The sequence below is a fragment of the Symphalangus syndactylus genome, chromosome 12 (genome assembly GCF_028878055.3).
Source record: "Symphalangus syndactylus isolate Jambi chromosome 12, NHGRI_mSymSyn1-v2.1_pri, whole genome shotgun sequence".
Taxonomy (NCBI): Eukaryota; Metazoa; Chordata; class Mammalia; order Primates; family Hylobatidae; genus Symphalangus; species Symphalangus syndactylus.
Genome location: NC_072441.2, coordinates 133,958,615 through 133,972,071, shown reverse-complemented (window position 1 = coordinate 133,972,071; position 13,457 = coordinate 133,958,615). Strand labels below are relative to the sequence as shown.

Genomic DNA, 13,457 nt, shown 5'->3' with positions numbered 1-13,457 from the left:
TTTGAATATTTTTATGATTAACATGTTATTTTTATAACTAAATACTTCTGCTTCAGGAAAGGAGGAAAAAAGATTTGAAACAGGGAAACCAATTAGGAACCTGTTTCTTTAGTCTGAGAGAGAGGTAGTGAGGACCTGTGGGTGGTGGTGATAGGGATGGGGAGCAGAAAATGGACTTGAGAGCTACTTGGATGGTAGGCGCATAGGACTGGGTGACTGGATGGCCGTGAGTCAGAGGGTGGCATGGGGCTTGACTCAGGTTTCCAGCTTTGAGTTCTTGGTGTCATCCATATAGGATAGTGGTTATAAGAAATCTAAAGGGTTTTTAGTGTGGGCCAGGAAATGAGTTGAGTTTGGGTACGTCTGGAGGGGGACTTTTGTGGGGTAGGCTATGGAGATACATAGACATAGCCTTGAAGCTGGGGTGGAAGGGTTGGTCTGTGGGTGTGGGAGTCACCAGGAGGGCACTGGTGGGCATGGAAGAATGTGCATAGAGTGAAGAACAGTTTCACAGTGTGGGGTGACAGGAGAGGGCCCAGGTAGGAGAATGTGAAGGAGCAGCCAGAGGTCAGGAGAACTAGGAAAGAACAGTGTATCCAGTGCCAGGGCAGGAGAGAAGTTCAAGACAGTGGGAGATATAGCCAAGTGTGCCTTGTATTAAAGGGCAGGGTCCTGCTGAGTGGGGGAAGTTGAAGAGGTAGTGATTGGATTCTGGGGATCTAAGGAAGTGGGAGTTCAGGTGGAGGGACAGGAGGGGATGGCTGCAGATAGGTTTTTTGTTTTTTTTTTTTTTTGAGAAAAGGTCTTGCTGTGTTGCCCAGGCTGGAGTGCAGTGGTGCGATCTCAGCTCACCACAGCCTTGACCTCCCAGGCTCAAATGATTCTCCCACCTCAGCCTCTCAAGTAGTTGGGACTATAGGTATGTGCCATCATGCCCAGCTAAGTTTTTTATTTTTGTAGTGATGGGGTATCCTTATGTTGCCTAGGCTGGTCTTAAACTCCTGGGCTCATGATCCTCCTGTCTCGGTCTCCCAAAGTGCTGGGATATAGGCATGAGCCACCACACCCAGCCTGTGTTTTTAAATTGTGGTAATATATACATGGTCTGAGATTTACCTATTTTAACAGTTTCTTTAGTATACAGTTCAGTGGCAGTAAGTACGTTCACTTTGTTGGGCCACTGTCACCAGAATGCAGATGGTTTTGAGGTGGGAGGAGATGGGGAATTTATCTCTGAGGGTCGCCTAGAGTAGTCAGATAACTACCCCTGCTTATTGCAACCCAGCCCTTTTCAAAAGCCACGACTCTTAGAAACACTTCATTGCTTTCCATCTAGTTCCCTTTCTTCTTTGAAGCCCTAGAGTACTTGCTTCTTAATGCCCTTGCCATAGGCTGGTGAAGAATATAACCTTCTAGAAGCTGGGCTCTGTGCCACATTCATCCTCATTTCTTGAGTTACCAGCATGGTCCATAGGGCTTGGCCTATGAAACCCTCTGTAATGAGGATGGAATGAGTAAATGGAAGGTCAGGTTTGTTTTAGTAAGAAGCCACCATCAGAATTAATTGACTGGGAGGAATAAGGGACAGATAGTCAAGGTTTGGGGGCAGAAGCTGAACAACTTTGCCCATCCCTAGAGAGGTCTTATAGCACTGGATCTATATTTGTAGACAACTGGGTTCCTTAGAGGACCCTTATATTCCCCCACCCCCACTTTAAGCATCCCCAAGCTGTAATTTGGGCTGCCTGCTGTTCAGTTTCCATGCCACCATCTATGTCAAGGGTCTTTTTTTAGGTCAGTCTGGTAAACTGCAGTTTTTGGTAAAAGCACCTTGGCTGGCTGACACTGCCAAAGCTGTAGCGTTTTCATTACCTACTGACTGAGCCACAGCCATATGTCTGCTGCAGAAGTTCTTGTTAGTTCAAGCTGCTTTGAAAAGTGAGTTCCCAAAACAAGGTGGGAGAACAATTGGTTCTTCTCTGTACAGAATAAACCCTATCAGGAACACTAACCTTGACCCTGGTGCCAGATGTTGGATGAGGGAGGAAAGAACTCAGGAGCCTTGAGCTCCAGCTTTCTTGCAGGCAGGGCCCTGGGAGTCTGCCTGCTATCCCGCCCTGTCTGCAAAAAGAACGCTTTGGGGAAGGGTTTATTACTACCATTTTACTGGTGGGGCTGCTACTCGTCCAGGCTCACACAACTGCTAGTTGGTCAAACCCTGACCTTTCTGTTATCTACTGAGGGAATTTAGAAACTGGAGCAATCCCAGGGAAGGCAGCACCATGAGAAGGGTGCGGATGCCATGGTAGCAGGAGGAGTACTGGCCAGGAGATGAGGAAATGTGAAAAGATATTCAAATACTTGAATGGACCTGACTGCTTTGGTCAGAGGCAGCATGACGGTAGTGGAAAGGGCTCAGACTTCAGACTTGGACACCAGGTCTCCCTCCCTGAGGTTAGAGATCATGTCTTGTTTTTCTCTACATTGCCAAAACAAGTGTTCCCACCGTATACTGGATATATAGGAGGTGCTGTGAATATACTGATCATGGAAAAGGTGTCCTCTTCCCTTCCCAAGCTGCATTCTGGTGTTCTTGACCTTCACCCTTCCACCTCCTCTGGAACTTGGATCTTAGGTACCTCCTACCCTGTATTTGTTTCCTACTGCTGCTATAACAAGGTACCACAAACACAGAGGCTGAAACACTTGTTCTCTTACGGTTCTTCAGTTCAGAAGTCTGAAATGGGTTTCACTGAGCTAAAATGAAGGCGTCAGCAGGGCTGTGTACCTTCCTGGAGGCTCTCAGGGGAGGACCCATTTCCTTGCCCTTTCCAGCCTCCCTGGGCTGCCCACATTCCTTGGCTCCTGGACCTCTAAGTCCATTGTCAAAGGCAGCAGCATCCAGCTAAGTGTCTCTGGCATCACATCACTCGGACAGACTCTTCTTCCTTCTGTTGTAAGCCCCATTGGGATTACATTGGACCCACCTGGATGATCCAGGATACTCTCCCTATTTTAAACACTATCTGATTAGCAATCTTAATTCTCCTTTACCATGTTAGAATAACATATTCACAGGGATTGGGATGTGGGCATATTGGGGAACCATTATTCTCTCTATCAAATATCCTACTATCTCCCTTTCACAAGCTGCTTCTTTGCCTATAAAGCCAAGCTCTTGAAGCCCCTATGATAGCTAAAATACAATTCTAGAGGAAATTTCCTTCTCAAACTATGATCTCGTTTTTCCCTTGATCTTCTCAAAAATACTCCATGAGGTATTCACTCCTTAGTTTCTTATTCTTTGTCTACCGGAACTTATCTCAAAAAACAGTCCTGATAGCTCCCCGTTGCCGAGTGAGTCCCTTGGCCACTTCCCTGCTCAGCTCTTCTGTGTTCTTCGGCCTGTGGATCTCCCACTCCCTGAAGCTGTCCCCTTCTTGGCTTTCTGGTATTCCTCTTACCTGTCTGCTTCTGAGTCTCCTTTTCTCCCTTCTCTTCTTCCTCCTGTCCCTGGAAGGCTTAATCAATTTATCATCCAAGACAATCTCATCTTCTTCCACCATTGTAATTCTGAACCTGGTGCTGTGGATTCCCAGATCTTGCTCTGACTTCTTTTCTGAACCCCCAGTCTGAATTTCTTATTGCCTCCCCTGGGTATTTCCAAATGAAAAGACCCTTGGGTACATGTTGTGTACCCCACACAGCTTGTTTAAACTGGTTTGTTATTAGCCCCCACTTCTTCCACATGAGCCCTCTTAAAGCCTGTCACCTTGGTGGTCCAGGCTAGAAATCCCCACTGTTTCTGGCTTCTTTATTCCCATTCTTTTTTTCCCTAGTCTGCCACAGCCCACAGGTTTAGGCCTATTGTCCAGGTGCCCTCAAAGTGATGGCGGGGGCAGGTCAGGGGGAAACAAGAATATTATTGGGGTATAGGAATAAAGCAAAATGAACTTTGTTTTTATCTTAACCTTTTATAGTCTGTTTTTGCTTTAAAATGTGCATATGTGCATTAATATTAGTATATGTAATTGATTAGTAAGTAATATGTAGATTGGGGGTACATGCTCCTAAATTTTCTATTTACGTGGTAAGACTGTTGGGCAAGTATGGGTTTTCCAGTTTGTTTTAGCCAAAGAACCCTTTAACTTACTTATTGATTGATTGGAGACAAAGTCTCACTTCTGTCACCCAGGCTGGAGTGCAGTGGTGCAGTCTCAGCTCACTGCAGCCTTGACCTTCCGGGCTCAGGTGATCCTCCCACCTCAGCCTCTTGAGTAGCTGGGACTACAGGTGCATGCCACAACACCTGGCTTTTTTTTTTTTTTTTTTTTGTGGAGACGGGGTATTGCCATGTTACCTGGGCTCAAGGGATCCGCCTACCTCAGCCTCCCAAAATGCTGGAATTGTAGGTGTGAGCCACTGTGCCTGGCCAGAACCCTTTCTTTCAGTGAAATCTTAATTAAAACATATAAATCAAAAGCAGAGCCATTCTGGTTGGAAAGAAGGTGGGGCCTCAAGCCCTTTTTGTTCACTCTAATGGAGGCTCCTGAGGCACTTTCCGGATGTACATTTTGAAAACCATGGGTTTAGACAGTTGATATAGTTCAGGTCTGATTAAGTCTATGGTCATGTAAGTCTTCATGGACATCAGTAAGAAAAGGTCCCTAATATCCTCACTCCACCATATTCCTCCATACTGCTGCAGCATCCTTACTCACGTAAGCACAGATCACATCTTCTTTGCTTCTCTACACCTTCTTTTCCCGGGCAGGCCTTTGCACAGAGTAGGTGCCCAGTGAATATTTGTTGAATGAATGGCAAATGGACAGCAAAACTTGTTGGCAAAATTTATGTTTGGAAGGGCAGGTTCTGTTCTTCCTGGACATGGCCTGTTCAGAAATTGTTTTCTCTTGGCATTCCAACTGTGGTCCTTAACTCCTGGGGCTCTGTGTAGTTGCACATGGAGTCTGTAGACCCAGGGTGTGTTCTCTGAAGTAGCACTGCAGCATTTATGGCATTGGTTTTTGTCACAGTTGCAAAGTGGCCCTCTTTCAGGCCTCATTTCCTTGCTTAATGGATTTTGCTAACCCTGCATCTCCTAATGTCAGTATAACCAAGTTTTAAATATGTTGATTAGAAAGAAACCCTTCTGTAGTGTTTCTGAGTCAATCTTGTACATTTAAATCTAATTACATTTGCTCTGACATTATGTAAATGCAGTGTTAAATCAACCTTTCCCTTTGCAGCCAGGCCAGAGTTTCAGATGCACTTTCTGTCCTGGCTGATGTTCTCCCCTGGAGAAGCAGCAGCTAACTGAGGAATGAACAGTATCTGCTAGAGCTGAAGTCTTGGCAGTGTATAAGGAGAAGGTGGTCTATTTTACTTTTAATAGGTCAGCTGCTGCTCACCCCTTTGGGTGTCCCCTGGACACTCCTGGCCCAGCTGCCTGGCACATTGTAACAGGTACTGTTGACCTACTGGGCCAAGGAAAGGGGCACCTAGGCTCCTTGGGGGCTCTCTCACTTGGGCCACCTTGGTAGTCTCATGGCAGTGAGCTTAAGGGATGGGGCAAGGCTCTCTCAGAGCTGGAGCAGGCTTGTTTTTGGTACATTGGTTTCAGGCTGCTCCTGAGAAGGCCAAGAACTACACTTGGGTTTTGCCCTAAATTTACATAATCCTAGCTCAGACTAGTTTGGAACGTGGTATTGTCATTTGGCTTTTTCTAAGACAGGTATTTTCTGTTTGGTTTTATATGTCTTTTTGTTCCTCTGTGCCCCTCTCTTTCCTTTGGTTTTCATTGTAAGGGTGACTTGTGCTGTGTCTCAAGTGGAGACAAGACCAATTTAATTTCTTGTGGTTTGCCCAGGTTGCAGATGAATACATGTTTTCCCTAGAAGAGAATAAGAAGTCCAAGGGACGCCGTCAGCCTTTAAGCAAGCTCCCCCGCCATCACCCTCTTGTGCTGCAGGAGTGTGTCAGTGATGATGGTAAGTGTTGTTTTTTCCTCACCAGGAGGAAAGCAGCTCACCACATTAGACTTGACAGGACAGGACATCAGAAGGCCAAGCTGAGGGATAAGGGTGGGCCTGTGGCTTAGCTGCTCTTCCAGATATTCCATAAAGAGGACCGGATTTCCTTATATCTAATTGACTAACCAGATTTCATTGTAAGTTTGAGTATCTTGCAGTGTACCTTAATAGGGGATAATTGCAGGCAGGTTTTTTCCTTTCTTTTCCTGGGAGGTACAAGGCTGATTTTTCAGGACAGAAAATCTGTCAGTGATGCAAAGCCCTGTGCTGCATATGTGGCTGCAAAGATAACTAAGATATGTCCGTGCCCTCAAGACACTCACGGGTAGTGGGGAAACTGGACAGGTAAACAGATCTCAAGAAAGAAGAGGTGGCCGGGTGCGGTGGCTCATGCCTGTAATCCCAGCACTTTGGAAAGCCAAGGCGGGCGGATCACGAGGTCAGGAGATTGAGACCATCCTGGCTAACACGTGAAACCCCATCTCTACTAAAACTACAAAAAAGTAGCTGGGCATCATGGCACGCGCCTGTAGTCCCAGCTACTCAGGAGGCTGAAGCAGGAGAATTGTTTGAACCCAGGAGGCAGAGGTTGCAGTGAGCCGAGATGGCGCCACTGCACTCCAGCCTGGGCGACAGAGAGAGACGCCATCTCAAAAAAAAACAGAAACGGTGTTACTCTGGGGCAGAAGGACAGCATGTCATGGAGAAGAGGAGCAGGAGGCTGTAGTCAGAGGAACTATAGTCAGCTCAGTGTGGCTGGAGCTGGAGGGCAAGGCCAGGGAGTGATAGGTGGGGTAGGAGGAGGGGGACCAGATCCTGGACAGCGTTATCATGGAGGCCAGAGTGAGCACTTTGTCTTACTGGCATTCAGGAGCCAGTGACATGTTTTAAGCAGAGGAATGACATGGTCATTTAGATTCCTTTAGAAAAGATCACTCCTAGTGCTGGCATCTTGAGGATGGCTTTGATGGTCTGTCTGCAGTATGAGGGTCTGAAGTAGGATGGTGGTGGTAGGGAATATATTTGGAAGATAAAATCAACTGGATTTGGTGACTGGCTGTGGAGCTATGAGGATGGTAGTTGAGGAGGAGGAGTTGAGTGCCTCCCCGGTTTGTAGCTTTGGTTGGGGAAACCTGAGTTCAGTGTCTATGGAGGATGTAGACTTAGGAGTTGGCACTGAGGTGACACTGGATACAATTGTTGGAATAATGAGGCCACTCTTGGGGAGGGGACCAAGGGGGGTGAGCAGAGGCTGGGGCTAGGTGGACAGAGGAGGGAGGGGAGCCTGTGAAGGAGGCAGAGAAGCAGGGTAAGCAGACATGTGTAAGGAAAACCAGGAAATGTGGCACTGAAGCTCAGGGTGTGTGGACATCAGTGGAGCATGGTCTCCTTGGCTGCCTGAAGCCCAGAGATCCAGGATGATCAGCACTGCCGAGCCTCAGCTCCAGCTTGGTTGGTGACTGGGCCCTGGCACCCTCAGGGAGAGCAGAGTCAATCGTACATGTGACTCTTGACTAACATCAGGCTCTGTCCTACCTGGTCCTCTCCTTCCTGATCTGATGTCAGTGCCCCATCTCTGCTGTTTTTTTTTTTTTTTCAGTAGAAAGATCATGATATAGCTGGGTGTGGTGGCTCACACCTGTAATCTCAGCACTTTGGGAGGCTGAGGCAGGTGGATCACAAGGTCAGGAGATCGAGACCATCCTGGCTAACATGGTGAAACCCCATCTCTACTAAAAATACAAAAAATTAGCCGGGCATGGTGGCAGGTGCCTGTAGTCCCAGCTACTTGGGAGGCTGAGGCAGGAGAATGGCATGAACCCAGGAGGCGGGGTCTGCAGTAAGCTGAGCTCATGCCACTGCACTCCAGCCTGGGTGACAGCAAGTCTCTGTCTCAACAACAACAACAAAAAAGATCATGATAAACAGGGTGGGGAATATCCCTTCTGTCTTCCAGTCAGAAGTGTGGCAGGACCCTGAGTCAGGTCCTAGGAAGTTCTCTGTGTTCTTATGCCAGTTCAGACAGGAGTTTCTTCCATTCTATCTTGGTCACTCCCGTTTGGCCAGGATAAAGAAAAAAATCTGTGCTTGGGTTCTAGGCACCATGGCTCCTGATTGCAACTGAATGATGGGGCATATAGGGGTTGATTTTAATTGTCTGCATTGGTGTCCTTAGGGTACACTGAGGCGGCGCACAATGGCAGCTGCCAGATGCCTTCAGATTAAACATGACTGTGAGGGCAGCGTAGAATACTATCTGCACTGAGCTGGAGTTGCCAGAAATGAAGAAACAGGCACCTAATGGGAGTACAGACCAGAGCTTTCCTTGGCTGCTTTGAACAGATTTCAGGGGCCTTTGGGAAAGCACTTCTGTTTGGGAAGAAGGAGGGTCATAGCTGGGGACTGATGATGCCACTCAAAGCGAGATGCAGGGATCCCCTGGGATGCCCCGTGTGATGGGTCTGGCACAGAGCCAGTCTCCTGTCAGGGGCCACATACTTGGGCCTTGCTTGGTCACACTTGCCAAAGAAAGGCATAGCAACTGTAGCTTCATACCTCCCTCACATGGTAGAGCATCTGGAGAAACATTTTGGACATCTACCAAAGACTGCCCTCATTTACTTATACCTTCAGAATTATGGCGTTTCCTTTACTTCCCTGTTTCTGTTTCCTTGTTTCTGCTGGGAGCTTGTGGACTATGCCCCTGTTTTACTGATTTAGGAAGAACTGGGAAGTGTGCACCTTTATCACTTATATGAGTTTTGTGAGCAAACTTTTTTTGTTTTCCACTCAGCAGTATGTCCCTTTCTTGTAGGAAGATGCACCCAGAGGGGATTTTTCCTTCCCAGGCCTTGGTGAAGTCTGATGAGTTGTATGCCCTGCTGTCTAGCACACCTAGGAGACACCATCTGTCATGACCAGGGATAGAGAAAGGGCCAGGAAGTCAGTATTTTAGGCTTTACAGTCTTCATTGGTCTCTGTGGTTGTCACTGTCTTTTTTTTTTTTTTAAAGCTCCAATGCTGAAAATGTAAAAACAAAGCTGGGCGCAGTGGCTCATGCCTGTAATCCAAGCTACTTGGGCAGCTGTGATGGGAGGATCACTTGAGCCCAGGAGTTTGAGGCTGTGGTGGGCTATGATTGCACATGTAAATAGCCACTGTACTCCAGCCTGGGCAACATAGCAAGACCCCATCACAAAAATGTAAAAAAAATTCTTAGCTTCCTGAGTGGGCTGGATTCAGCCTGCAGGGTATTGTTTGCCAGCGTCAGGCATCACATCTTGTGGCTGGGAAGAGGATTCATCTTGGATGTGTAGCTCTGCTTTCTTCTGAGGCAGAGCTAGGAGGGGTTGGGGAGGCTTGTCCAGAATAGGTACATACCCCTGACCTTTCCAGAGGAAGCTGGTAAGTCCTGGCCAAGGACCATGATATTACAACTTTTTTTTTTTTTTTTTTTTTTTTTTTTTTGAGACGGAGTCTTGCTCTGTCACCCAGGCTGGAGTGCAGTGGCACAATCTCGGCTCACTGCAAACTCCGCCTCCCGGGTTCATGCCATTCTCCTGCCTCAGCCTCTCCGAGTAGCTGGGACTACAGGCGCCCGCCACCACGCCCGGCTAATTTTTTGTATTTTTTAGTAGAGACGGGGTTTCACTGTGGTCTCGATCTCCTGACCTCGTGATCCGCCCGCCTCGGCCTCCCAAAGTGCTGGGATTACAAGCGTGAGCCACCGCGCCCGGCCCATGATATTACAACTTTTAAGCTTTGCCAATTCCCTGTTATTTTCCTTCTTTGTTTAGTTGCACTAAAGGGAAAACTCTAAAAGGTAAAGGACTTAACAGGCTGACATTTTCGAGGCAGCAAATAAGATGGTTTCTGGCAAGATGGTGCTTCATTCTGCTGTCCTTGGGCAGAAGGGCTGAATGTGGCAGCTGTTAAGGGAGAGTAGAGCAAGCTGAGCTCGTGGGGCAGGAGGAAGAATGGAGGCCATGAGTCAGTCTGGTCAGAGAATGGGGTACTGGCAGGACTCCCTACACATCATCAAGATACTGAAAGAGTCTATTGACAAGTGCTTCCACCCTTTGCCTTTATTATCCTTAGGAATCCAGGAGTCAGCCTTGGTCCAAACCTAGGACCAGGAGTCCTAGTTGAACTCATCTGTTCTCCAGGCAGAGCCACAGATGTGCAGGGTTGGTGCTGACTCACATTTCTGTTTCCTCTTCTAGAGACATCTGAACAGCTGGCCCCTGAGGAAGAGGCTGAGGAGACAGAGGCCTGGGCCAAGCCTCTGAGCCAACTGTGGCAGAACCGACCTCCAAACTTTGAGGCTGAGAAGGAATTCAATGAGACCATGGCCCAGCAGGCCCCTCACTGCGCTGTCTGTATGATCTTCCAGACTTACCATCAGGTAACCCAGCTCCATGCACTCTGTTTACCCAGGACCAGCAATCATAGGGAAGCTAGATTTACTTGTGAGTATATAGCTTGTCACTGGTTGTCTTGGGAAAGGCCACCTCCACCCCCAGCATTCTCTGCCCCATCTGTGTATTGGTCAGTCTTCTCCAGGCAGATAACCCAGCAACGTGGGTTTCAATTGAGAATGCTTTGGAGATGAGCTGAGGGTGGGCTTAGGCTCCCCTTTGCACATGCAGTCATCACAGACATCAGTTTGCAGAGGAATCTGCATTTTGTTATTCTAGTCCGTGGTTATTCTTGCCAAGTGGTTTGTAGTCCTGGCCGGTATGGAGAACTGTGATTTCTTTACCACAGTTTGAACCTCAGCTGAAAATCCAGATCCTCTAATGTTGTTTTTCCTTTCCCATTGCCACAAGGGGTGTGGCCAGTAGCAGAAGGAACTTGGGAGGGTTAGAAGCAAGGGCCTGATATGTGAGGAGGGGCTGGCAAGCAAAATTGCTGAGCTCAGCTGTGTGCCTCCTGCTCTGGGGCATCTGTGGCTTCATTGGTGGATCTCTTTGGGTCCAGCTCTAGGATGCCAGGAAGGCATTCACAGCAGCAGGTGCCAGGGGACCAGCTCAGTCTCAGCTGGGACCTGCACAGTGTGGCAGGTAGGTAAGTGGTCCTTACCTGCTCTGGTGGTTAAAGTGGCATGGCTGCCGCTGAGCCTGGCAGGGCCCCAGATTCATGCTTGCTGAAAAATGGAACCTCAGGCCAACACACCTGGATTAGGAACTCGCTAAACCTTTCCACTGACAAAAAGCAAAACCAAAGCCTTAGGCCGGGCGCGGTGGCTCACGCTTGTAATCCCAGCACTTTGGGAGGCCGAGGCGGGCGGATCATGAGGTCAGGAGATCGAGACCACGGTGAAACCCTGTCTCTACTAAAAATACAAAAAATTAGCCGGGCGTGGTGGCGGGCGCCTGTAGTCTCAGCTACTCGGAGAGGCTGAGGCAGGAGAATGGCATGAACCTGGGAGGCGGAGCTTGCAGTGAGCCGAGATTGCGCCACTGCACTCCAGCCTGGGCGACAGAGCGAGACTCTGTCTCAAAAAAAAAAAAAAAAAAAACACCAAAGCCTTTGCCTATGAGGGGAGTGAGTGGCTGGGTTCTTACTATAAGCACATCTACTATGTAGGAGTTTCACAAATGGCATAGGCTCTGGGGTTGACATCTTCCTGGGCCTCATCCTAGGAATGGGGATGCAGGTGCCATCCAGCAGATATTTGCAATCAGTATAGTTTGCCAAGGGAAGTATGTGGACTTAAGTTCTTCCTGGAGGGACCCTGAGCCAGGAATCACACAGGTGGGGCTCCAGCCATGTAACAGTGCTGCAGCTCAGGTGACCTGCTGATAGGCACCACAAGAGTCAATTAGTGCTGGCCTACTAGGAGCATCTGCTCTGGGTACACTCCTGAGGTGGGGTCACCACACAGTGTAGCATGTAAGGGAGCCCACAGTAGCAGCCTAGCTGCTAACATCTCCGTGCATTTTTTTTTTTTTTAGATGGAGTCTCAGTCTGTTGCCCAGGCTGGAGTGCAGCTGGGACTACAGGCACACGCCACCATGTCCAGCTAATTTTTCTATTTTTAGTACAGACGGGGTTTCACCATGTTGGCTAGGCTGGTCTTGGACTCCTGACCTCTGGTGATCCACCCGCCTCGGCCTCCCGAAGTGCTGGATTACAGGCGTGAGCCACCTCACCTGGCCTCTCAGTGCATTTTATTAACCACTTGCTTTGGGAAGATTGAAATCCCAGTTGCCTCTTACCTTGCTCGGTTTCTCAGTTGTCCCCTAGGGGCCTTTGTATGATGCTGCTGTGAGAAATTGAATTTGAGTCATTAGAGGTAACTTCAATTAGCAGCTCCGGGATAATGGCTGTGCACCCGGGAGCTGTAGCCATAGTCAGATCGGTAAGAGAGCCAGCTCTCTGCTGATAGAGCAGGTGGAAGGCTAAGAGCATAGGCACATGCTCACTGAGGTGTACACTTGTTCTTTCCCCTTAGGTTGAGTTTGGAGGCTTTAATCAGAACTGTGGAAATGCTTCAGATTTAGCCCCCCAGAAGCAGAGGACCAAGCCACTGATTCCAGAAATGTGCTTCACTTCGACTGGCTGCAGCACGGACATCAACCTTTCTACTCCTTATCTTGAGGAGGATGGCACCAGCATACTCGTTTCCTGCAAGAAGTGCAGCGTCCGGGTCCATGCCAGTGAGTGCTGCTCACCATTCTGTGTGTCCTGTCCCAGGATTATGGGCCTGCTCACTGGAAGTTATTGCCACCTCCTGGCCTCCCAGCCCCTAAAAGATTGTTGATGTTTTATTGGGGAGTCTGTTGCTAGCTGATTTTTCACTGTGTCTCCAGGGGTCCATACTGGCACCAGTCATGTCTGTGCCATCCTCTTGGTTGCAGACAGCAGAAAGGGATTAGTCCTTGCCACTTACTAGGTGTTCGTACCAGTGAATCTACACTTTTTGACTTTTTGAGACTTTGAGCCATACTGTATGCCTGAGCCCTGGGGACTCAGACTAAAGAAAACTAAGGAGTTTCTGTGAGATTTGGTTACAGCTTTGGGAGGTGGTATATGGAAAGGAATTGCAAATCTACCTTTTGACTCTGACCACTGGGTTTAATTTGCTCATCTTGGTGTCCCTGTTAGGTTGCTATGGGGTCCCCCCTGCAAAGGCTTCTGAAGACTGGATGTGTTCTCGGTGTTCAGCCAATGCCCTAGAGGAGGTGAGTGATCCCACACTGTTACTGTCTTCACCATGAGTCTTGGTGCATATTCAGGGCCAGACGATTTCATGTTGGACTCAGTATTCCCAGCCGTCTGCATAGGGTCTGGTATGCGGTGATGTCAGAGAGCGAGTATTGTGAGAGTAAATCCTATGACAGTGAGAATGGTTGCTGCCCACTTACGGAGTCTGGATGCTGTGTTTGCTCTGTTGTGTAAAGACCAACTAGTGGTCTTCCT

General features: G+C 48.3%; 1 protein-coding gene across 3 annotated transcripts in view; it reads left to right on the top strand.

The window, feature by feature from the left end:
* The window catches only part of KDM4A (lysine demethylase 4A), a 56,090-nt gene that overhangs the window by 29,000 nt on the left and 13,633 nt on the right, over nucleotides 1–13,457 (top strand). For all 3 annotated transcript variants that reach the window (XM_055255149.2, XM_055255151.2, XM_055255150.2), the window contains exons 12-15: nucleotides 5,870–5,990; nucleotides 10,256–10,437; nucleotides 12,490–12,694; nucleotides 13,143–13,219. In XM_055255149.2, the coding sequence (XP_055111124.1) occupies nucleotides 5,870–5,990; nucleotides 10,256–10,437; nucleotides 12,490–12,694; nucleotides 13,143–13,219 (585 nt within the window). The remainder of the gene's footprint in view (nucleotides 1–5,869; nucleotides 5,991–10,255; nucleotides 10,438–12,489; nucleotides 12,695–13,142; nucleotides 13,220–13,457) is intronic.